At 38.8% G+C, this 25,590-nt stretch overlaps 2 protein-coding genes across 4 annotated transcripts in view; one reads left to right on the plus strand and one right to left on the minus strand.

Annotated features, from left to right (window-relative positions):
- Positions 1-3,078: 3,078 nt before the first annotated feature.
- On the minus strand, positions 3,079-4,405 carry LOC114895922 (translation initiation factor IF-2-like). The gene is made up of 3 exons (XM_029223549.1): positions 4,068-4,405; positions 3,850-3,997; positions 3,079-3,612 (listed from the first exon to the last, which is right to left on the minus strand). The coding sequence occupies exons 1-3, from the start codon at positions 4,403-4,405 to the stop codon at positions 3,121-3,123; spliced, it is 978 nt and encodes a 325-aa protein (XP_029079382.1). The 3' UTR covers positions 3,079-3,120.
- The window catches only part of SCAF8 (SR-related CTD associated factor 8), a 182,558-nt gene continuing 160,446 nt past the window's right edge, over positions 3,479-25,590 (plus strand). The window contains exons 1-2 of one of the 3 annotated variants that reach the window (XM_029223843.1): positions 3,515-3,646; positions 3,885-4,020. In XM_029223843.1, coding sequence (XP_029079676.1) covers positions 3,519-3,646; positions 3,885-4,020 — 264 coding nt within the window. In that variant the 5' untranslated portion in view covers positions 3,515-3,518. Of the gene's footprint in view, positions 4,021-25,590 lie in introns of all 3 variants that reach the window. The other 2 variants (XM_029223842.1, XR_003793708.1) reach the window with 2 other exon arrangements.

Below are 25,590 nucleotides of genomic sequence, written 5' to 3' on the forward strand. Positions count from 1 at the left end.
CCTCACTGTCGTGGCCTCTCCCGTTGCAGAGCACAGGCTCCGGACACGCAGGCTCAGCGGCCATGGCTCACGGGCCCAGCTGCTCCGTGGCATGTGGGATCCTCCCGGACCGGGGCACGAACCCGTGTCCCCTGCATTGGCAGGCGGACTCTCAACCACTGCGCCACCAGGGAAGCCCTGCTGCCACTTTTTAGTTATTGTGAAAGTGCCACTATGAACATGGGTACACAGATATCTGCTCAAGTCCCTGTTTTCCTTTCTTTTGGGTGAATCCAGAGAAGGAATAGCTGAATCATATGCTAATTCTATTTGATTTTTGAAGAACCATTGTATTGTTTCCCACAGTCTAATCATTTTAATTGGCTATATAATATTCCATTTTGTTTCTGTGCCCTAATTTACTAAACCATTCCTGAAGTGTTTCCTGAGGAATCTCAAGTTTTCATTTTTTTCATTGGATGGAAATTAGTTCTGGTTTAGATAGTGCTCCAGGTTTTTTGCCCTTGTTTAAAAATAACTCATATACATACACAGCTACTTTTGATGGCTGATAATTGTTTTTTGCTTACTGCCACCTCACAATGACTCCCCTTATCCAGGACATGCCCTATCGATGGGACTAAGTCGTCTCTAGCTAGACTTCTGCTTTCCAATGTGGTGGCCACTAGCATATATTTAAACTTGAGCCAATTAGAGTGAAATAAAATTAAAAACTTATTTTCTCAGTTGCGCATGCCATATTTCACATGCATGATAGTCGCACGGAGCTAGCGCCACTGAATTGGGCGTCACGGATATAGAACATGTCCACCATCTCAGAAAGCTCTATGGCGGGTGCTGCTTCAGACTGTTTTTGACTCTGACCACTTGGTTACGGCTGAATTAGAGCCTATGTGTTACTTCCCAAAATGATTGAGTCCTAGGGGAAAGGCCAATGATAACTGCACTTAGAAGAGAATGCCATAAACTCTGGAATGTGAGTTTCATAATTCACAATTGGGAATACTGCTTCCAGTGGCTGGGCTACTCCTGCCCGCTATTTCCCACATTAATCTTCTCAGAAAATGAATTATTGGTCTTAAGTTTCTCGGTGATGATCACCTAATCCAAGCTGGGTCAATCCAGTTCCTTACTTTCCTCTTAAGGAATTTGGAACTGGGAAGGAGAGGCTATCAGTCAGGTCCTCTAGATGTTTAGAACTATAAAACCAGGAGCGACAGTCATATCCTACTAAGTAAAACAGAGAGTGGATAAAGCAACAGAAGGAAAACTCAAGCTGGTAAGCAGATAAGGCTGCTTTAGGCTTTCTAAATTCTGGTTTGGGTGCCTTCCTTAGGCCCATCTGCATTCCTGACTTTGGAGAAAAATCTGCATCCTAATGGTGAATTCTTTAATGCTTAAGCTAGCTCGAATTGGTTTGTTACCTGGGAATCAGAATCCTAATATACATACATACATAAACTACAGACATGGGCATTGACATGTTCACAACGTAGAGGTGTGTGTAGTTGTGCACAAACTTTGCATTTACTCTTTGCACTGGGCCTCCAGACTCCCCTTTACCCTCCTCTAACGTTTCTCTACTTTTCCTCTTGCTTTACTTCCTTCTCACTAAAAGAGTGTGCTTAGGTTGTCCTCTGCCTATTTCATTTTTCTTTTCCGTCCCTTGGTCAAAATACGCCTTCTGCAATCCTTCTGGCTATGGAAGCTATATGAAATCAAGTCCTGTAATATGTTAACAATGGATTTAATTCTTTTTTTTAAAATATAATTCTTTAGCTTGTATTGCATCTTAATCTCTCAGGCCTAAGTAATTCGGTCAACATTCATTCATAAATGACTGAATAAATAATCCCTCATAGGCCAGAGCAGCAAATGTTGAGTGGTAAAAATCTGGCATGAGCAGAACTGAGTGGGTACTTCCGCAAGTCACAGCATGCTACTGTAGATGAACTGATTAGGAGAAACCTCTGGCAGGAGGAAAGAACGAGAGCAACAGCACCCCAGAAGGCAGAGGCACACAAGTGTCCTAGGTAGGAAAGCACTCAGTGTTGTCAAGGAACAAAGGAGACCACTGTGGCCAGAGTAAAGAGGACAGGGGAAGTAGTGTGAGCTGAGATAGGTAGGACCTTCGGGCCATAATAAGAGGTTAAGATAATATCTGAAGTTGCAGTGGGAAAGTCTTAAAAAGATTTAAACAAGTGAGTGACCTGATCTGATTTGTGTATTAAAAAATTCCCCTCTGGCTAGAGTCTGGAGGATGAATGACAGGGACCAGTTAGTTAGGAGGCTACTGCAGTTGTTGGCAAGAGATCATAATGGCTTGGCCTATGAACTTTGTGACACATTCGAGATTTTGAAAGTGGACATATAAGCTCTTACGAAAAAGTTATCCATTTTACCTTCTAAGTAGCCAGCCACCGTATTAAAGCTGTCAATGAAGTAGGCTCTAAAAAGCAGACCCTAAAATGTCAAGAGGCGCCTGCCTTCCCCAGTTTCACACAGCTCTGGGCTCAGCTCTTACATTAGTACCTTGATTCCAACAATCCTCTAGAGAAAAATTCTGCCGTCATCTTTCCCCCCTTTCCTTTGAGTGAACTTCGGAGAAGTGATTGCTGAAAAATGACTCCCAGTAAGACGACAGTGGTGTTTGGGGTTCAGTGATACACCCCTTTTAATTTAAATGCTCGCTTTGAATTTGGTATCGGTTATCTTACATTGCACGAAGTGAGAGAGAAGGCGTTTTGCTAGCAGCATCTATTTCAGCTAGGAAAACGGTATTCACCCTCTGCCTCTAAACCTAGGGCAAAATTCCTTTAGAATAATTCATCTTTCATAAAAGATGGGTTCTTTCGCCTATGGAAATCTTGTGCGTTCTGGGCACGGCTTCCCGCTGTACAGACAAATGCACTCATTGTCTAGACCACGCCGGTCCCCCCCGGATTTTATGCAGCGTGCATTTCCTGCACTGAGCTGCTTGCTCGCTGCAGGCGTGCTTCCCTCGTCCCCCTGCCCCCGCCCGGATCCAAAGCTTTGTTTCTAACGTTTTCTCCCGACGCTATTAAAATGCTTGGGCACATCGTTACCAAATAAGTGGCTGACTAGGAGCTTTTCCGGCTGTTAACCTTTAGGCCAACGTCCAGTAAAGTTCTGAAAAGCAACTAAACCTCGTGTAAAAGGGCCAAGCCACATGGAAACAACGGAAACGTGTATATTGCCTAAACTTGCCGGAGGGACATTTGGGATTTTCTTAGAGCAATGCTTTGTAGTGGCCCCAACGGCGCTCCAAGAGGCAGCAGCACTCGCTCCCGCAGCGGCGAGGAGGTGGGGTGCGGGTGAGGGGCAGGGACCCCGGGAGCCGAGATGAGCGGGGCCTCCTGGCGGCGACGCTCTGGCCCGCGCGCGCTCGATGGTTCCGCGCGGCGGCCCGGGCCTGCGCGGTCCCGTCGCCAGGGGGCGCGCTGGCAGGCGCCGCGGATCTCCGAGCTGCGCGGCCCGACTCGTGTCCGCCATATTGGATGCCGCAGCCGCTGCTGCCAGCGCTTCCTCCTCCGTCTTCGCCGTGCGCTGCTGGTTCCTACGGCCCGAGCGGCGGGGAGGTGAAACAGAAGCCTGTCGGAGGAAGAGGAAGAAGGGGGTGGAGAGTGTAGGGGACCGGGCTAGGGGGTGGAAGCCCGAGACCGAGCGGGGCGGAGAAGAGAAGGCGCCCAGCCCCTCCCCCGCCCGCTGCCAACCAGCCCCGGCAGCGCCTCTGTTTCCCGGACCGGCGCTCCGCCCGCCCTAGGGGCCATGCCGGGGCCTCGCTGCCCCTAAGGGAACCTTTCCCCGCCGGTGCTTGCCCTTCCCCACCTGCCCGGGGTCGCAGCGGCCCGGCCTCCCGCCGGCGCCCCCTCCTCGCAGCCGCGTTGCCGCCCCCGTCTCGCTCTCCCCACCCAGTGCAGTGGCCGCCGCCTCTTCCGCCGCCGGGCTCCGAGCCTCCGCACCGACAACATGGAGGCTGTGAAAACCTTCAATAGCGAGGTTGGTATTGTACTTTAGCCTCCCCTCCTACCCACGCTCCCCCCAACCCGGGACGAGGCCACTGTGGGAGGGTGGGCACTGGCCCGCAGTGCTTTTCAGGGTGGGGCGAGTGGCGGCCTAGCTGTGGCCGTGGGGGAGGGGTGTTTCTTTGCCCCGGCGCCCCTCCCCCGATTCCGTGGGCGGAGGGCTGGAAGAGGGCCGCCCCGGGGCGGAGGGAGGTTCCGGTGTCTCCAGCAGAGTACTGAGTGGCTGCGGGGCTGGAGGGAAGGCCCGCTTGGGCCCTCCCCCGGAGGCTTACGGCAGGTCTCTCCGGGTCAGTTCCGCCGATGCCTGGCCCGCCCATCTCTTTCCTGGGCCTGCGGGATTTTAACTGGAGGCCGGGCATCACCGCCCAGACCTTTCCCGGGTCCTTAATGAGGCAGGCCGTGATCGGGGGTAGTGCAGGCAGAGCACCTACAGGGGTGATAACCTGTGGTCACCTTGCAAGTAGTGTTTGTTTATAATTGAGATATTGTTGGCTAGGTAACCTGCCAACTAGGGACTTAAGCTAAGGGCATGGTTGATCGGGAGGCGAGATTATTCTGCAATTTCTCCTATTCTTACTCCCCCCCGTTCTCATCATCCGACATAAAGACAGGCAGGGTGAGTTGTGCATGCAGAGGGAAGATGCTGGAGAAGCATTTCCCACGGGCTCCTTCACGTGTCATATATAGGGCTAGATTTTTAACAAGCAGCTGTCCAGTTTTCACTGTTTAGTTGAGTTCACTAGTCTGAAGGGAGACAAGTTTTGATAAAATATTTTAAAATCTTTTAAAACTCCGGTAGGAATAGACCTTAATGCTAACATTAAATAAGCATTTAACAAGTACATATCTACACAACCAGAGTTATCCTTACCTGTATGACTTATTTAACAATATTTTAATGTGATGTTAACTAAATTTATATAAATTTTATGAACTTTTCATGTGAAAGTGCTAATACTCCATTCAGTAGTATAATAGTGATATTATGAACAGGGCAATACTTTAAAAAGCTGTTTTACAATTTTGTTTTCCAAAAGGAGAAAACTCGTTCCCTCCTCCCTCCCACCATCCCTCTTTTCTCCCTCCCTCCCTTCCTCCCTAGAATTGACGTTTTGGAAACTTAGCAAAGAGGCTGAAAGTTAGATAATATGTGAATTAAATTCTCCATATTAGACTAGATAGCAGTGACACAGTTACATGAAAGCAAGCATTTTTTTTGGAAAGGATTTTCTTTTTCAATACTGGATTTTCTTTTTTTTTTTTTTTTTTACTGCTTCTTGATACAAATTAGAGCAGTAGACTTGGGAATCTTTTCCATTTTTTAATGAATTTATAGCTGATAATTTGGATCAGATTATAAAATTTGGTTCCACCCCACAATACTCTTGTCCTTAAAATCTGGAATAAAAAGTAAGGATACTGTATGTTCCAATTTATTGCTAATAGTTTCATGGCTCTGCATGGGGGAAAAACAACAGGTCTGTAGCCTTTTTATTTGCTACATGTGGTGCTATAGCACTAAGAGAATGTTACAGTGTTTTTTTTTAATTATAAAAAATATCCTTTCTCTTATTTCCTTGCAATTATTTGTTTACCCTACGCCTTTTTGTTGGGTGCCTCTCCTATTTATCTTGGGGGTTCCTAATATGTACCCTGCTCCATTCCCAGCCCTCCCTGCCATGTGGTAGATACAAACAAGTGGTTAGTACACTGTGGTTGGTCACTGTAAAGCGTGGTGGATTACAGGTGTTAACAATTGGTTTTTCATTTTAGCATTGATGTTAAGGGTAAGGAGCCTAACATTTAAATGGCTGGCTTTATGCTTCAGCTCTTCTCTCAGCTAATCTTCATAAGAACTTGAGATTTGTGGTAGTATTCCCATTTTAGTTTATGTAGCACTCTCTCTTTTCCCCTTACGTATTTCAGAGACCTTAAAACACCTTTTAACTTCCTATTTACTAATACATTCGCACTGAATTCACCATATTTGAAAATGGGGTTGGCTTAAAAATTGTAGCAGTTAACAGTCATAGAATTGAGGAAGGGCAATAGATTTTGAAGGAGATTCAGAAGAATATACTCTTTTTTTGCTTTAAACTCAAAGTACATAATCCTGTTTTTTTCTGATTTCTGAATATAGTTTCTGTGAATATCTATAACACTTGCTGATGTAGTAAAAATTTGTTGTTGCAAGGAAGTATATAGTGGGAAATAGTTCAGTAATGACGTTTTTCCATTAAATCATGTGTTGCAAAGTGCAAAAATAAAAAAGGAATTTGAGTTACAGGATTAGGAGAAAAGGATGTTTTAGAATGTTTACTTGCAGTGAATTTGGCTTTTAAAGGCATCTATCCTTGGGCTGAGCCCAACAGAACCTTCTCTGGCAAGTTTAAAGGTATCTTTGAAGCATTGAATTGTCAAGAAGTGCCATTTGCTTTATAAGGCACCACAATTTAGCTCTATATGTATAATGTTTAAAATAAGAAATGCTTAGCTTTTATAACTTGCTAATTATCAGGTTTTTCAAGATTAAAAAAAAGACAAGCAAGCAGATCTTGGCTTGAAAACAGGAACGTGCCAGAGATTTTAAAGTTCAGAATATAGGCTTTTAATCTGCAGATTGTGGCTAAGTCTCAGTCTGAACGTGTGGGGTCTTCTGCAGGATATGTCCGAGTCATGATGGCGTGTCTGCCTGCCCGCCTCCCTCCACCCCCCCCCAACCCTTTTCTCAAAGGGGCTTTGTGCCTCCCTACCCCGTTTTCAAATGTACTGTCAGAAGATCCTTTACGTGGTAAATCCCTCGTACGTATCATGAGTTAAATGAGATTGAGGCTCAAGAACTGATATTTAAGTGCCCATTGTGCTAGTTTTGTGGGAAAACTTTAATTTCCAGTTAAGCATCATCCTTGTGATAAAAGTTTATCCCGTGGGCTTCCCTGGCGGCGCAGTGGTTGAGAGTCCGCCTGCTGATGTGGGGAACGCGGGTTCGTGTCCCGGTCCGGGAGGATCCCACATGCCGCGGAGCGGCTGGGCCCATGAGCCGTGGCCACTGGGCCTGCGTGTCCGGAGCCTGTGCTCCGCAGCGGGAGAGGCCACAACGGTGAGAGGCCCGCGTACCGCAAAAAAAAAAAAAAAAAGTTTATCCCGTGACCACGAATGTCAGTTCTGAAATGATGAAAGAAAATTTGTCCAGGATGGAATATAAGATTCCCTAACGGTCAGTGCTTGACCTGAACGGTTAATTCCAGAAGAATTATCATCATTACAAGGTATTGTAGTTACTGCTGCTCAAAGATGGTGGCATTTATTTGTTATGATGGTTTAGAGTTCTCACCTCAGTGGAAAGGGTCTCATCTTTATCTGTTTAAATCTGTGGATTACGTTAGGACCACAGTTGATTACTGGAATGCAGCAATTTTATGTGAGCTACATATTTGTACTCTGTCCGTAAGACTCCTCCTGTATGGAGGTTATTGTGGTAGGGTTTTTGTTTTTGAAAAGAGGGAAAAGAGAATAGCAATACAGGACCCTTTCCTTAGAAAATTATAACTTAATTGGAGAGGGCATTTTAGTAATATAGGAACTCTTAAAATAATATGTGGAAAATATAAGAATCTCTTATGCATTATAAGAATCTGTTATGCATGTATCAGGAAAATGATTGCAGTTTAATTTTTGAATTTACCTTGGTTCTTAAATTCTTTACTCATCTTTAGGATATCTAAATTCTTAGTGTCTTTTGTTCTTAGGATCCTTTGGTTAGTCCGATAGCTTACTCTTTGTTTCAGGATGTAGCCCTTTCCAGAGTCACTTTAACACCCAGTACATTTTCCTCTTCTGTGCCTTGTCTTTCACATCAATAGTGAAATCCCATCTTCATTTTATTCCATTTCCAAGTTTGTATCCAGAGTGTTCATTTGGTTAACTACAGAACTTTTAATACAGTCTTTCCACCAATATCTAGTAGTAGGCATGGTTTGGTAGAGAACAGTGGGAAAGGTAACGGGAATAATAAAAGCATGTGAAATTTGTTTTTGTATTTTCCCCTTGTGGTTCAGGAAAGGGAATTTATGTGAAGTAGCTCTAAAACGTTGCCTTTTTCTTTTCTTTTTCATGTATGGGGGAAGTCTCTCTCTCCTGTTTTGATTTTCCAGTGGGAGTTTTAATTAGTCTTTTTTTTTTTTTGCGGTACGCGGGCCTCTCACTGTTGTGGTCTCTCCCCTTGCGGAGCACAGGCTCCAGACGCGCAGGCTCAGCGGCCATGGCTCACGGGCCCAGTCGCTCTGCGGCATGTGGGATCTTCCCGGACCGGGGCGCGAACCCGTGTCCCCTGCATTGGCAGGCGGACTCTCAACCACTGCGCCACCAGGGAAGCCCCAGTGGGAGTTTTAATTGTAACAATTAGTCTATCTTTTTTGTTTCTACCTTGTGAAAATCCCTTAAAGACATAGCAGTCTTGGTGTTATAAAGGAAGGAAGCCTTCACTAACCCCTCTGTGCCCCCAGTGGTTTAGATCAAGGTTTCTCAGCCTTGGCCCTATTGATATTTTGGGCTGGATAATTATATGTTGTGAGGAGCTGTCCTGTGCATTACAGGATGTTTAGCAGCAACCCTGGCCTCTACCCACTAGCTCCCCCATTGTGACAACCAGGAATATCTCCAGATACTACCAAATGTCCCTTGAGGGGCAAAATCGACCATGGTTGAGAATCACTGATTTAGGTCCCCTGTTAAACTGTCTTAAAACACTCTGTGCTTTTCCTTCTAGTGATAACTACAATTTTAAGTAGTTAGCAGTAATCTTTCCCACCATATTATAAATTCCATGAGGACAGTGACCACGTATCTTTATTGCTTCATATCCTTGGTACATAGCATAGTGCCTTAGTACATAGTATATGCTAAATAAAGATTTCTTGAATGGATAGCTTGATGGTATAGTAGGTAGCTGAATGGCCTGGACCAAGGCAGTTAACATTTCTGGACATTTGGTTTTCTCCTGTGAAATAAATGATTGATTTGAGATTTTTAGGTTCCCTATTAGTTGGAAGATTCTTTGACTAAATATGAAATTAATGTTTTGGAGGACTTAGTATGTATAAGCATTATTTTGAAGGTCATTTTATGGCATTGTAGGCGTATAGGAGTTTAGATGGGAAATTTAAAATCAAAACTCTGATTTGTTTATGGTTTTCACTTCTTACTAACAGGGAATAGTGGGAAGGGGACTATTCCATTGAAAGTTCCAGTTAGATTTAATCCATCCTAAGTTTTATATTGTGTAATTATGCTATTTCAAATCCTTTTTGCTTTGTTTTTCATTTTAAAACAGCATGTGGTAAAAGTTGTGTTTTTAACTAATTTAAAAAATTTAGAATACAAGGATAATTGAGACTGATACTAATGATTTTGGGGACTCTGAGAGTGTTTCAGTCATTCAGGATTAAATATAAAAATTTTTTGGCAACATTGAAATTCATAAGATATATATAGTTCAGCCGTTCTACTTTAGGCTAGCATTGAGTTTGTTACAGTAATTTTGATTGGCATTTAGGGGACATCTGTATTCCCCAGTCTTCTAAATAGTCATATTTTATGATCACTTGCTCCATTTTTTAGAAGTATAGTTGGCTTAGAATTAGTGCTGGTATTGCTGCTTGTACATGGAATTTTAGGTATTTCTTCTGGGCCAGTTTTCCTGTTATTGGACAACAGCTAACTCATAATGGTTTGAGAGAATGTAATCAATCTTGACCTTGAACAGTGGCTGAGCTCCTGAGCTCTTAAGTGAGCTCATTTTATCTGGTTTTGTTTTCTCAACATCTTTCTCTACTCCTCTCTCTCAGGATTGTGCCTCTCTACTCCTGCTTGTACAGACTGCTTTTCCAGCAGCATGGACACAAGAAGCATAGTAAGATGATTATGACCCACATAAGGCAGGCCCTCTGGAAAATACTTAGGGTTAAATTGGTAGTGAAATGATGTCTTGATTATATGGGAAGTACTTGGGAAGCAGAATAAAGTTTGTCACTTCGAGTACGTTGGTAATCTGAAAGAGAACATGTAGGGAATAAGTTGAATTTTTCACAAAAAATAGGTTAAGTGAAAAAAAAGTTACTGTGCTTAGTAGTGAGTATAAATCATATCTAAACTATTGTGCATTTACTTGCATTCTGCTCCGTATAGTTTTTTGTATAAGAAATATTACTTATATATATAATGTGAGTAAATTGCAAATCTCTGAATTTGGTGGTAGGAAGTAAAATACATCTTATATTTTGAGGAAGTTCTTCAAACTATAAGATGACAACACATCATTGACAGATGTTGTGTAGTAATGGAAAAACAAGACTAAATCAAATTTTTGATTTTCTAATTATAGAGGAGCAGATTTTGTTAGCGGTACTATTATGAGAAATAAATGCTGGTGAGAAATGTTTCTGTAGCTTCTGATTCCTTGTCTGAGTTAGTTCTATCTTAAGTTTGATGGTAAACACGATGCATTTGATCTTTCTGATTCTGATTTTATGCATTTATTTCGTCTTCGTAATTCTGCTTTGCCAGTTTCTGATACACCATATTTTAAAGTCAAGGAAGGGTATGTAAATATGTTATGGTATCTACTGTAGGTCAGGAAATACGTTAGGAACTTTGACACTACTCTATTTAGTCAGAATGGGGAATATAGATTATTTGTTCATGTTTTTAAAAGACATTTGTGGCTATTAATTTAATGTATGCCAAATTTGTTTTTAAAATAATTCTGCAACTTAGTATACTTTATAAAGGCTGACTAGTATACTTTATAAAGACTTAGGATTTCATTCGTTTATTCATTTAACCAGTACTTAATGAATGCTTACCATACACCAGCCATTTTTCTGTCTGCTGGGATACAGTTGTAAACAAGACAAGTGAAAAGCATACCCTCTTTGAGCTTATGTTCTTGTAATCCTTTTTCTTTCACCTCATCAGCTTTGTGTGCAATGACCTTGCTGCAGAGCTAGTGAGGCTGGGCAGGCGTTACTGACTCTGGGCTTGCTTCTTTGCCAGGAACTGCGTGAGATTGAGCAAGTAGACTTCTTAAACAAGAATGTGATCTTATATTTTCAACAATGGGGAAATAAGACAAGCTACCCTATTTTATTTTAAACTAAATTGTCGTATTAAATCTCCATTTGGCATTTTGGAATCATAACTGTTTTAGAGAACACAGTTTTAAGGATGTTTTATTTTGTGAGTGAGATATTAATTAGTCTCCATGTGTAAACAATTAAAAAATACTTTTAAGTGGTGACCAAACCCTTATGAGTTTGGAAGGATAAATTAAGGAATATTTTTATTTTTGAAACAAACTTTCCCTTGATTTGAGTGCATGAAAAAAATTTGGTGTCTCTCTTTTTCTCTCTTCTATAAACACTAATTTTCTGAATTTGATTTAATTCCTTGGGGCTTGTGAGTGAAGGATGAAAAGCTTGGATCACGTATTTTATGATCTTGGGAACTTGGGAAATGATATAATCTTTTTAATCTGGGTCACAGTATCTAAAAGATTGACCAGTAGCCCTGAAACTAATACAAGTTGTATGTCAGCTGTATCTTAATTTTTTTAAAAAGGTTGACAGAGTCCTGGTTAATGATTTTCTTTAGTAATGTTTTTGATACTGTAAAGTTTTATGATTAAAAAAAATGATACAGGTATTTGAATTTATTGAAATGGTAAGAAGAATGTTGAATAAGTTAAATTTTTTGCAAACCAAAACACATAGCAAATGTCTAGTTTCTAAAACAGCCGCTTGCTATGGTGAAAAAAATGTCTGGCTTGTGTAATTTTGAAGTACTTTTTATTTACCAAACATTGTTAAAAGTGAGCCACTTTATAATATATAGTGTTTTATGCACCTCTTTTCCCCAACCATTATTATGTTTCTGTGGATCTTTAGGGTTAATTTGTGAGAAAAGTAGGATAGGTGCTATCTTCATTTTACAAACAAGGGAACTGAGGCCTACCATTGTGATTTTACCGAGGAAAAGCAGCTTTGTGTTAGAGCTGAGACTAGAAGGGCCGGCTCTCAACTCCTGGTTGAGATGTAAAGGAGAACCATCACTCGATTTTTCACAATTCTTTTTGCTGGTATAATGTCCAAATTTAAATTAACTATTTTTCCCACTTTTTATACTTTATTTTTACGACTTCAGGTTTACAGAAAAGTTGCAAGAGTGATAATTTTTATGTACACTTCATCCTGATTCCTCTATCTAGTTAATTTAATCATATTTGCTTTCTTATTCTCTTTCTGTCTTGACATACACATGAACGACACATGTAAACTTTTTTTCTGAACATTTGGAGAGTAAACTGCAATTAATGCCTTTTACTTCTAAATATAACTGTCTTTTCTGAAAACAAGGACATTCTCTTATGTAACCATAGTACAGTTATCAAAATCAGGAAATTAATATTGATATAATGCAGTTGTCTGCAGACCTTCAGATTTCACTGTCTGTACCAGTAACGTCCTGAATAAAAAGAGTAAATCTAAATCCTACATCACACCTTGCATTCACTTGTCATGTCTGTCTAGTGTCCTTTAATCTGGAGCAGTTGGTTATTACTTTGTCTTTTGTGACCTTTGATGATTGATGAGAATAGGCCAGTTATTTTTAGAATTCCCTCAATATGGATTTGTCTGCTGTTGCTTTATGATTAGTTTAAGGTTATGCTCCTTTAGCAGGAATAATCCAGAAGTAATATTTTGTCCTCAGGAAGCACATGATGTCTATTTATCCCATTAGTAGGGAGGTTAACTTTTTTCTGCAAGGTTTCTCCATTGTAAAATTACTGTTTTTCCCTTGTGGCAGATATCTTTTCTAAAAATTAATTAATTTATTTTTGGCCACTCCATGCGGCTTGCAGAGTCTTAATTCCCCAACCAGGGATCGAACCTGTGCCCCCTGCAGTGGAAGCACAGAGTCCTAACATCAAACTTCACTCTTCTTTTTTTAGCATCCAGTTAGTTCTTGCCTGAATCAGGACTAAGATGGTTGTCAGATTTTCTAAGTCTATTGTTTGTTTATTATTGGCAGTGCATAAGAGCTTTTCCTTCTCCCCATTTATGTATTTATGCATATCGGTATGAACTCAAGGATTCTTATTCATTGGGGTGTTTTGATGTCAGGGCTCCTTCAGGCTGGCACCTGTGTCATTTTGACATGTGCTTATCATTTTTTGAGTACTTACTTTCTTGTATAATAAGATATTCCCACCCCAGCTCTGGAATCAGCCATTTCTCTGAGGAACCCTAGTTTCTTCTGGTGGTTATCTGTTAACAGATTGAGCTAGAAATTGGGTATGTGTCTGAACATGCTTGTATGTGTGTGTGTGTGTGTGTGTGTATGTATGTATATATATATATATACATACACACACACACACACACACACACACACAAACACAAATTTTTGTTGTTTATCCATCTGCCTATCTAAAAAGCCATGAGTTCATCCTATCTCCAATAACAGTCCAGCGCTGTAGGGTTCATTCTGGCCTTTCCCTTTTGCAAATCTGTAGTTCCTTTCTCTGACAGTGAGAAAACTAGTTCCCATTATCCACAATATATTTACTTACTGTTTTATCAATCCTAAAATATGCAGAAAGTAGTTGCAGAATTCTAAACCATAGGTCTGAAAACAAACCTATTAACTAGAATTTAGTATTTGTTTATAGTTCATCTTTTTTAGCCTGAGGATATATAGTCAAAATGCAGTGTTCAAAGATTGCTTTGTTAGTTTTTTCTCCCTTAATGTAGTCTTGCTATTCTTTTGAAATATAATTTGGCTTTTTTTTTTCCTCTGTTTGTATTCCTTTGTTTTTTCCTCCATCCGTTTTTGTGATGTTTTAGTATGTAAAATATTAAACATAAATTAACTTTAATCCTCCTTTACTTCTTATTAGTCTCAGCATTATAACCACTTATGCTCTGGTGAAAAAAAAGAGAAATGAAACAAAAAACCATTTCCTTAGTATTCAAATCAAATAAACCAAAATTTAGAGGTTTAGATATGGAGAAGGTCTTAGGTGAAAAATATGTTTCTAGTAGCAGAGATTCAATTCATAGGTGAAAGTATATATTCAAAAAACTTTCATTCTCTTTTGAATGGAATCTCCATTCACGGTTTCTGTAGAGGGCCAGATGGTAAATATTAGGTTTTGTGGGCCGCTTATGTCTCTTTTGCAAACCAATCTTGTTGGTTTCTCACAGTTCTTTTAAAATGTAAGACCATTCTTGGCTTGAGGGCCTACAAAAATAGGCCATGGGCCATACACTTATGACCTTACTGCACTCTGAAACCTAAGAACTTGGTTAATAGCATGCTACTTGCAAATCAGAATTATAATTGAGCAGGAAGATATATTCTTTTATAGGCTTTATAAGCCTTTTTAACATCAAAAACAGAAACAAAATAACTTTAAAAGCTGCCTTAGTGAAAATATTTATTCAACATGTTTTTTGAGCACCTACCACCATGTGCAGATGTGCAGACACTATTCTAGGCTCTAGAGATGTAAGTGTACAAAACACACACACAAAAAATACCTCTGTCCTCTTGGAGTTTACATTCAGTTTTTTTGTGTGGGTGTGTACTGGAAATGAACGTTTCTTGTTTTTCCACATTTAGTGACTTCTGATGGACTAAAAGTTTTTTTCGTATTAATTGCAGAGCGAGCATTCTTTCTTGAAAACTTGATAAAAAAATGCAGCAAAGGGAGCAAACTTTTAAAAGCTTTGTTCATTTCTTCCTTTCTCCCAGTCATGATGCTTTCATTGTGTAGCTACACTAACTCACTAAAGGAAGAGAAGAGAAACCTCATTTATTGGGCACAGAACCCAGACCTAATTTAGTGATGAGTACACATGTATTACAGATCCTTAAAAAGCTGTTCAACAGTGTACATAACAGTAAATCAGCTAATCTTCCTTTACTGCTTTAATGAATGAATGAAAAAAATTTTTAATTAATTTATTTGTTTATTAATTATTTTTGGCTGCGTTGGTTCTTTGTTGCTGTGCTTGGGCTTTCTCTAGTTGTGGCGAGCGGGGGCTACTCTTTGTTGATTGCGATGCGCAGGCTTCTCATTTGCGGTGGCTTCTCGTTGCAGAGCATGGGCTCTAGGCGTGCAGGCTTCAGTAGTTCTGTCGCACGGGCTTAGTTGCTCTGCGACATGTGGAATCTTCCTGGACCAGGAATCGAACCTGTGTTCCCTGCGTCGGCAGGCGGATTCTTAACCACTGCGCCACCAGGGAAGTCCGAGAATGTTTTTTTAAAGTATTGCCCAAAGTTAAGGACCACTGTGAAAGTAGTTGCCTGTGTAGTTTTCTTGAAATAGGGAGAAAGTCTCCTGATAATGCTAATATGCATTTATCTAATAAAAGCTTAAAAACTATGTGCAGGTTATCTATCTTTTGCCTGGCTAAATACCAACACGAATAAAAATCATCAAAATGAGCTTTTACCATGTTGTATGTTAGTTGCTGAAATGACTTATAGCTTTGGGTAGTTTTTCTGTAAGCATTTAATAAACCAGTTAGTGCCCTCCCCCTTAATGCTTTATTGAAATACGAGTGACTGCTTTTGTAAGGATTATTAACATGTTTGGCTTTGTTTTTTCTACACCAAGAAAAGTGGTTTTTATTTTTATAGCAGTTCCTCTTATTGGGCAGAATTTTCCAAATTCTTGTTCCCATTTTGTCAGAGAACTCAGAACCTCTTTTAGAGGCCCTCTCTGCTTTGGTGGCAATTACAAGAACAAGGGTCGTGACCAACTTAGCTGAAGAGGATTGATATCCCAAAGGAGTAGGCCAGAGGCTGCCGCATCATTCCTAGTACAAAATTTCCCAGTCAGTACTTTGATTCATTTGCAAAATCAAAGGATTAGGTATCTCAGTCATCTTAGAGCTGTTAACAGAGAGTGGTTCCAAATAATTGTGTGAGTGCTTCCTTTATTTTGCTAGTCCCTCAAAATTGTCAGACAATTTTTTCATTCTATTTTAACTATATTACAGTTTTCAAATTGCTAGAATGCAATAATAACCCGCAAAGGTTCTAATGTAATAGCAACTAGTGGTTGGAAGGAATGCTGGAAAGTAGTGGCTGGTCCTTTGAGCCTTGTTATTTATGTGTATTTGCCATCTATCAGGCATTGTATCCTGCAGAGTGGTTACCAGGTTAATCAGATACCTGTGTCCTTTTTCTCAGCTCATATTTTAATAGGGGTGGGGTTGGGAATGGACTACCACAAAGGGTGAGAAGGTAACGTGACATGAATACTATGATACAGAGTAGTGGTGTAGACAGTTTATAAACAGTATGTGTATACTCTTCTGTGTATATCACGTTGTACACAGTATGATGGAGGAGACATTGTGTAAGGCAAAGGCTAGAGATCACTTTCAAGGAAACGGCAGCTTTGGGTAGGGGAGGTGGTTGGGAGGACTGCTGGAGGGTTAGGCAAGGGTCTTCTGATGAAGGGTCTGTGTACTATGCACAAGACCTCATTTTTAATCAGAAGGGAATGGAGATTCTGAAGGGTTTTTAATAAAAGCACAAGTTTTAAATTTGTATTTTAGAATGATGATTAATATCTTTGCAGAACAGGGCAGGTCAATGAGGGGTGAGATTGAGGGAAGGAAGGTTAAATTACTATAGAGAAGATGAGCTCAACTACAGTAATAATGGGGAAGAGATGACTAGATGAATGCAAAATAAATTTAGTAATAATAGGGAGCTGGATATAAGGAAGAGGGTGGTGCCACAGGGCTTTGGCTGAGTGACGATGTAGATAAAATGATATGGTACCAACCATTAATAGGGCAAATCAGGAGGAGCAAAACACTAGAGGAGGAAGATAATTTGGTGGGTTGGATGAGGGATCATTTTTCCCACCTAGAATAAAAGAGTATGGAAGGAGGATTGAAATCACCCATATCTCAACCACCCAAAGACAGTGTAACTAGTTTGTTGAATACAGTTGTAGTTTTGAGCATCTTGAAGATTTGGTGTCTATGGGACATCAAGGTGGAGATGACCAGCTGGATATAGGTCGAGCACTTAGAGAATAGGCTAGAGATGGAGATTAGGGGGAGGTGATGTAGAAAAAGAAGAGAAAAAGGCTTGGGGCAAAATCTTTTAGAATCTTTTATCTTACTCAGTTTTTTTTTTTTTTCTTTGTTGTTTTAGATAAGGATTGACCCTTTCTGTCATATTGTATTTGTGAATGTAAGGACATTTTAAAGCAACTCTGCTTGGAATTTGCCTGATTTTAAATTCTGTTTAAACAACCAGATGTTCTTATATGCAATTAAAAGTTAAGTAGTAAATTGCATGGTCTATGAATAAAATTAAAGATTTAAATTTTGTTTAATGAAACTTTATTAGAATTCCGTAACATTGAGCTGACTTGTATCATTGAGTGTTTTCTTAGCTCCTCTTGGTCACGTGGTTTTTTTATCATAACTCTGTCTGCAATAACCAATTTATTGTGAACATGGAATTGTGGTGAATTTAAATACTGTATTATTAGAAATAGAACCCATATTTATTTGAGAAATTCCAGCTAATACGGTTTGTAATGAAGAGGATTGACAAATGAATTATTCTTTCTCTTGTTCTCATTTTGGCCATTTCACTGTTAATAGATTACTTATCAGTTATTTAGTACCTCTAAAATTAAGAGGAGGTAAAATTCACATCTTTTTATTTTAATGTTACAAAAAACATAGGAAAGAACTGAAATCAAAGACAGGTGGTTGTTTGGATTCCTGGGAAAATTTAAACTGAAGACTTATTTTTATATATGTACATGTTTGTTTATATTTATACATTTTGTTTTCTCTCATGGAGGATCATTTCTATTCTCTTTGATTTTAGAATGGGGTAGCTAAAGACCATTACACTCATAGTAAGCATTTGCAGTTACAGGTTCTATGATTGGGTTTCTTGTTTACTTCCTTGTTAATGCTTAAACTTGATTTCCAGAAATTACAAATTTTAGACCTGAAACACTTGTGATAGTATATCATTTAATAGACAGATGAAGAATCAAGACCTAAAGGTGATGAAACTTGTTAAGAATCACAGTTTATGAGAGGCATATAGTTAGCAGCCAAATTAGAAGAAATTTCTGTTCTCTGCATCTCAGTTCATTGTTTTCACTTTTTCAGTATAATTTTTTGAGTGAGATTTCGGTAGTGTTCATGTGTGTTGTAGGTGGAAGAGGAGTGGGAATTGGTGATTCTTAGTAAATTAATATCACTTTATGCTAACCCTGGACCAGAATGAGGAACAAACTACTAGGCTGCTGCTTCCCTGCTCATAAAATAGGGTGCCATAGGAAAACACGCATTCCTTGGCAAAGAGGTATTGTACAATAACACCCACTTAGCCAGCAGTTTTCTAGCAACCCAGCCCTCTGCAGAAGAGTAAAAAAAGCCTTTTTTACTTATCTTGTACCTTCTTCGTAGAAGAGGGATACAGTTACTCTGTAAGCCTACATCATTAGCATGTTTCTAATTTTCATTTTAATAATGGTGGCTACTCTGTAACTGCTTGCTTTAAATTTTCATAGACTACTGTTTAGAAAGCTCCTGGTACAGGTATTTTAAGGCACAACAATGCTACAAAATTAATGTGGTTGCTTTCAAAGTAAGATGTGATAGATTACAGTTGGCAAGGAAGGAGGTAGTTGTTTTACCGTTCATAAAATGTGATTAGACAAGATAAATTTTAGGATCTCTTAAATATTAGCCCTAATGAATAAGTTTTCTAATTAATTTTTCTTAGCTTCAGTTTACTCATTTTAAAAATAGGGATAGTGATACCTTCCCTGACTACCTCTCAGAATTGGTTTAAATATTTAAAATATTGGCTGGTTTGAAATATTCAAAAAAGTTGGTGTATATAAAATTTTAAATATTCAGAGAAGGTGGTTTAATATATAAAATTGTAAAATAATTTTATAAAGTACTTGGAAAGCTAAAGAATACTAGTTCTAATATTCTTAGTTTCTAGAGAAAACTGAAAAGTAGTGTTTTTTTTTTAAAGCTGCTACTGGGAACATTTACTGTCATTGTGGATGTCTCTTTTGCCCTGGAAAGTATTTTCATATTGTAACCTTTTAATAATGGATAAAAGTTTTGGAGAGTATGAGCTATAAAGAAGTGCTGTATTATATTCAACATATTTTCCAAGTTGGAGAAATATTTATAAGTTGAACAAAACTTTTGAATATCAGACAGTAACAAAATACAGACCATGATGTATTTTGGACCAGTATTATTTTTGGTCATCATTTATAAGAATTTCAATGTTCTATTAATCCAGCAAGGCTTTTAAGATAATCAATTTTAAATAGTTAACTACGAGTATAATTTTGCACCAGATTGTATTTAAAGTATGTATGTCACATATATAAATATGTGTACACATTTATGTTTATATATACAAACACACATATAGATGTATACAGAAAATTCTGAAAACTAGCCTACCAGCCTTTTAGCAGTGGTTGTTTCTTAAGAGAGAAGTAGGTCGATAGGCTGTAGTGAATGAGAGTTTTCAGTGTTTGGAATTTTTCATTCAGCATCTATTACCATATCAGTTTTGTAATATTTCCCTCAAACCCAAAATATTATGTGTCTTAGCTTTGGGGAGAAAGATGGAGTTGGTCTGTTTTAATGTTATTTGAATTAAATCCTTTAGAGAAAGTGAGCTTCCTTGTTAAGGGTTGGAAGACTCTTAAAACTTGATCAGTAGGCATATAAGCTTCATAATCTGTTGTCTTCAAATCTTCTTGGTTATTATTATTGGTTAGGTTGATGCTATTACATGGTTGTCTCCACGGTCATCTACCATCTTACTCAGTGACTCAGTTGTATATGTTTAGTTGGATGCTACTTGGAGGACTTTGCTTTGTTTTTGGAAACTGAGTGTTGGGGTAGCCAGAAGAACTGGGTTTGAGACATGGCTCTGTAGCTTAATACCAGTTTGAATTTAGTTAGGTCATTTACCCTAAGTTTATATATCTGTAAAATGAGAATAATAAATACTAATCTTACTGGGCCATTCTGAAGGTAAAAGTGATATAGCATGTATAATATGATAGTGCTTAATAGTTGACAGTGCCATAGAGATGAAAAGTAATATTTATTTTTAAAGATTTTATATATATATATACACATACATTTATTTATTTTTGGCTTCATTGGGTCTTCATTGCTGCGCGCGGGCTTTCTCTAGTTGAGGCGAGCGGGGGCTACTCTTCGTTGCAGTGCACAGGCTTCTCATTGCAGTGGCTTCTCTTGCTGCAGAGCACGGGCTCTAGGCACACAGGCTTCAGTAGTTGTGGCACACGGGCTCAGTAGTTGTGGCGAGCAGGCTCTAGAGTGCAGGCTCAGTAGTTGTGGTGCACAGGCTTAGTTGCTCTGTGGTGTGTGAGATCTTCGTGGACGAGGGCTCGAATCCATGTCCCCTGCACTGGCAGGTGGATTCTTAACCACTGTGCCACCAGGGAAGCCTGTAATATTTATTTTTATCTTTCTTCTTTATTATGCTATTGCCTATCTCTTTTTTTTAGTTTTTGCATTTGTTGCTTATATTTCTGAAATGATTTTACTGTAAGGCCTGCTAGTCTTTTGGTCTACTTATTCTCTCTCTGATATTTAGTCTTCAGTATTTTATTCTTCATCTCTTCCACTCTTAGCTCTTCAGGAAAGACTGTAATTTTGCTTTTCTCTTCCGGGATTCAGTCCCATATCTTCTAGGTATTATGTGTACATAAAATGACATTGTTATCACCCCAATCTAAATTTGTCTTTCTTCTACAAACTTACTTTTAGACTTCCTCTTTATGTCGGTAGTAAAAGTGTGTTCCCAAACACTCAGACCTGAAAACTTGGAATTTTCATAAGTGTCTCTCTTTTATTTGTATCTTTTCAGTCATGAAATCCAATGAATTATTTTTAAAAATATGCTTTTCATCCTTCCCTTCCCTTTTATTCTTTTTTTTTTTTTTTTTTTTTTTTTTGCATTTCACTTCCAAAATATATTTCTTTTTTTTTTTAACATCTTTATTGGGGTATAATTGCTTTACAATGGTGTGTTAGTTTCTGCTTTATAACAAAGTGAATCAGTTATACATATACATATATTCCCATATCTCTTCCCTCTTGCGTCTCCCTCCCCTTTTATTCTTAGTACGAATACTTTGGTCCATATTTTCATAACTCCCCACTTGGTTTGTTATAGTCAGTTTTTAATTGACTTTTATTATTCTCTGTTCTCTCTTGTTCATACAGTAGAACTACATTTTTTAAGATTACTAGATTAATTTTTACTAGGTTAATCTCTTTGAACAACTGTTCTGTTTGAATCACTTTGTATTTTGAAAAACCATTAAGATTCCTTTACCTTTAACTGTGCAGATCTCTTTTTTTTTTTTTTTTTTTTGCGGTATGCGGGCCTCTCACTGTTGGGGCCTCTCCCGCTGCGGAGCACAGGCTCCGGACCCCGCAGGCTCAGCGGCCATGGCTCACAGGCCCAGCTGCTCTGCAGTATGTGGGATCTTCCCAGATCAGGGCATGAACCCATGTCCCCTGCATCGGCAGGCGGACTCTCAACCACTGCGCCACCAGGGAAGCCCTGTGCAGATTTCTTAACTGTGGATTTAATGCTTTTTATAAGACTATTTTATAAATAAGTTATTTATAAATATTTATAAATAAATATTATCAATATGTTTGTCATAAGCATTGCATATTTGAAAATGCTATGAAATAGGACGATTTACTGTATGCAAAGCTATACACTATGTATTCCCATCTTTGTGTCTTGTTTTTGGTACTTAGTGATACTCCAGTAGGAAAGCACAGCAGTCTGTTGAGATACTAATGCATTCCCATTAGGAAATAGCCACTTCTCCAATCCTTTGTGAAAATTACTGCTTGTCAAGAGATTTATTGATGAGTATGCTATATATGTAAATAGTGTAGAAGCAGAATCACAGCTGTGACAGGAATGCTCTCTTTTTCCAATCAGTCCATTTCACTTCCACTTTCTTTATTAAACCTTTTATTGTTTCTAATTACATTTCATTTGTCTGAATACCTTCCCCAGTAGCATTTTTTATTTTGGCACTAAATTATGCCCCGTGTTCTTGTTTTCATGAGGCAAAGTCTTAAGGTCCTCATGGATCCCCCATTTTTAAATACTAGTTTGGTATGTTACTCCTTTGTTAAATGCGTATGGGAACGTGTGGGAAGAAAAAGATGCTCAGTCACTAATGGTTAAGTAAATTGTTTCCCCATACACCAGCTTTTTAATATACACACTTCGGATTAGTATCCAAAAAATTACCTGTGATTACATTTTAGAGACCTTTGGAATCGTTAGTGAATTGTCAAAGCTGACAGTGGTAAATCTCAGAATATGAAGAATCTGCTATGTTAGAGTAATGATGTGTCTATGACCCTCCCCTTCCACTTCAGTAGATTGTTAGATAGTTGAGGTGAAAGGCTTTATGTTATCTTTTATCCCCTGAAGGGCTTAATATATTGTGCATATCTACAGTAGCTAATCAGTGGATGTTGGTTTGATTTAAGTCACCGATTAGCTTTGACCTGTTAATCAGTTCAGTTTGGCTTTGTATTTCCCAGTTCTTTTTGTTCTATTTGTTTTTAGTTGATTTTGTTTTGTTTTTAGTTGGTTTTACCTTGAAAATAAAACTTGATTGATCTCAGTAAGATTATTGCGTGAGTGCTTGTGATTAACTCTCAAAGTAAATTTGAAAGTAAGTACACAAGGGTGATTGTTGTACGTCAATTACAAGTTACATTGAGATTATTTCAGAGTGAGACATTCCACTCCTTTGAAATAGTTCTTTATTTCCATGAATATTGGCATAGGATTATAGATACAGGGTTGCAGAGATTGTTAAAAGTAAAGTTTGGGGGGGATGGGAGTAAAGAAATGTATGTCATAACTCTGGCTTTGGCATTCTGCTCCTTTGAGCACAATAGATCTGTTGCATTCAGGTGAATTTAGATATGAAGAAGCTGGATAGATTTATTTTTCTAGCTGTATTTGGTTACCTGATTATCTTTGGAACCTAGTAAGCTAATTTATCAAAGTTAAATCAGCTTATATTTGAATAACTAATATGTGCAAGGAAGTTTTTGCGTTTAATTCTTATATTTATGAAGTTGCAGTTATTGCAAATATTTTCTGTTTGTCATGTAACATTAGACATTTCCATATTTCTGCATTAATAATGTGTATATCAGGTTTCTATCTCTTAGTATACCTTACTAAATCTCTCTTCCTGGACGTTTTTTTTTTAACTGCCATATAAAATGTTGATGTAAAAATAATCATGATTATGGCCTTTTGCTTCTTAAAATGTGTAAAGTCACTGGTGAAATTTTATAGCTCTTATATATAGTGCCATACTGTCTTTTTCTTCCAGATACTGTAGTTTTCAGTTCTAAAATTTCCATTTGGTTCTTTTTTGTAGTTTCTCATTCTGTGCTGAAAACTTCTATCTTTGCATTTATTTCGGGAGTTTTCTCCTTTACCTTATTCAGAATGATTATAACTTCTTTAAAGTCCTTGACTGGTAATTCCAACATCAGTGTCATTTTGGGGTTGGCATCTGTTGATTATTTTTTCCCTGATCAGTGTGGACAGATTTTCCAGGACAGTGAGAGAGAGAGAGAGTAAGTGTGTGTGTGTGTGTGTGTGTGTGTGTGTGTGTGTGTTTTGGTATGTCAAGTAAGTTTGGCTTGTATGCTAGACATTTTCAATATTGTATTGTAGTATTTTATTAAAATCCTCTGAATAATGTTGCTTTTTGTTTAGCAGGTATTCAACTTGGTTTGGTTCCGGATGCAAGTTCTGTCTTGCCTTTTTGGGTGGTTCCAGTGTCAGTTCAGTTTTCAAAGCATTTCTTTTGCTGTTTAGGTGTGCCCAGCATATGTTCCACTCACTTGTCTAGGTATTGGGTAATGGTTTACATAGATATTAGTTCTCAAAGCCTCTGCTGGGCTTCTTTGGGTCTGTTTCACACAGGCACAATTTTAGGACAAGCCCAGGACTTACGTTGGGCTCCTCTCTATCTCTCTCTGGGGTTCCCATACTCTCTCCAGATCCCAGGGCATCCTTTTCCTTGTTCTCTGGCCAAAAAGTCAGGTTTCTCTCCAGGTTTAGCCTTCAGAGTGAAGTGGCAAGAGAGAGAAGAAAATGGTATTTTTGGATAGTAGGGGCCCTTTTCCTGTCTGGAGATGGCTTTTCTCTTGGCGTTTTTGGTGCTGGGGTGGCAACAGTGGCTGTCCTTTAACCTTTAGCAGGGCCTGGGAAGAAAAGGGGGAGGAGTTGTTTTTTCCCTCACCCCTGCTTCCCCAGTAGTGTGGACGATTCCTTTTACCTAGTCTTCTGGCTAGATGAAGGCGGTTTCCCCTAGTACTGTGTTTTTAATTCTGGTATTGGCTGCACCATTTAATAATGCCGGCTCTGGGATAAAAGTCCGGAAATAACAGAGGAACACAAAACACTGCGAAATTTTTTACCTTAACATCCACACACAGCTCCCCGCCCCGCTGTAACTGGTCATTATTCAAGTTTGATTCCAGTGGCTTGGTGTTCCCTTTTACAGCATCCTCAGGTAGTTGTTTTTTATATGTAGTCAGTAGGGTTTACTTGTAATCAGTGAGAGAGAGAGAGGCTACAGTTGCTTACTCTATCTTGGCTGACTGTAACTCTTATGTACCTTTTTTAAGAGTATTTTTTAACCCCCCTTTTCCAGGGACTTGGGAGGGTTGTATAAATTTGGATGTTGGATTAAAGGACCATGAAAATAAGTTCTTGTGGCCTAAATTTAATTCTTTAAATGGTAGTATTTTGGGGGGGAGAGATGATAGTTTTTCTTTGTTACTAACACAGTTTTAAGCTATAACTTAGATTCTAAAATAGCTTCCTTTTTGACAGTATTTAAAACTGTAATATTAACCTTAGATGTCTGCCATGCTTGAGAAATGGGATATTCTGCTTAATAATATAAAAGGTTAATTATTTCTGTGAAACTGCTTATAGCCGATAGCAAAAGATAATTTATGAAGGATATAAACATTTGTATTTGTCATAATAATCTGGTTAGCACCTTTATATATCAAGTTCTCGCTTTTTGTTTTTCATTTTCTTTTTTTTTTTTTTAATTAGAGGATCTCTAACCCACCCCCTGCCAAAGTTTGGTATATAGATTTGATCTTACTGGACAGATGTTTGCATAATTCAGATTTATAATTAAAAAAAAATAGGCATCATTTCCTTTTATAATATCTTACATTTTTAAAGAAGGGATTCTGGGGCTTCTGTGGTGGCACAGTGGTTAAGAATCTGCCTGCCAATGCAGGGGACGTGGGTTTGAGCCTTGGCCTGGGAAGATCCCACATGCCGCGCAGTAACTAAGCCCAGGAGCCACAACTACTGAGCCCAC

The sequence above is a fragment of the Monodon monoceros genome, unplaced genomic scaffold (assembly GCF_005190385.1).
Source record: "Monodon monoceros isolate NGI ecotype Baffin Bay Population unplaced genomic scaffold, NGI_Narwhal_1 Super_Scaffold_15, whole genome shotgun sequence".
Taxonomy (NCBI): Eukaryota; Metazoa; Chordata; class Mammalia; order Artiodactyla; family Monodontidae; genus Monodon; species Monodon monoceros.

Coding starts and splice junctions, on each gene's coding strand:
- LOC114895922 (XM_029223549.1), bottom strand. CDS start 4,405: ATGCCCGGCCTCCAGTTAAAATCCCGCAGGCCCAGGAAAGAGATGGGC. Junction 3,998..4,067: donor CCACAGTGGCCTCGTCCCGG/GTTGGGGGGAGC, acceptor AGGTTTTCACAG/CCTCCATGTTGTCGGTGCGG. Junction 3,613..3,849: donor GCCGCTGCGACCCCGGGCAG/GTGGGGAAGGGC, acceptor TTCCTCCGACAG/GCTTCTGTTTCACCTCCCCG.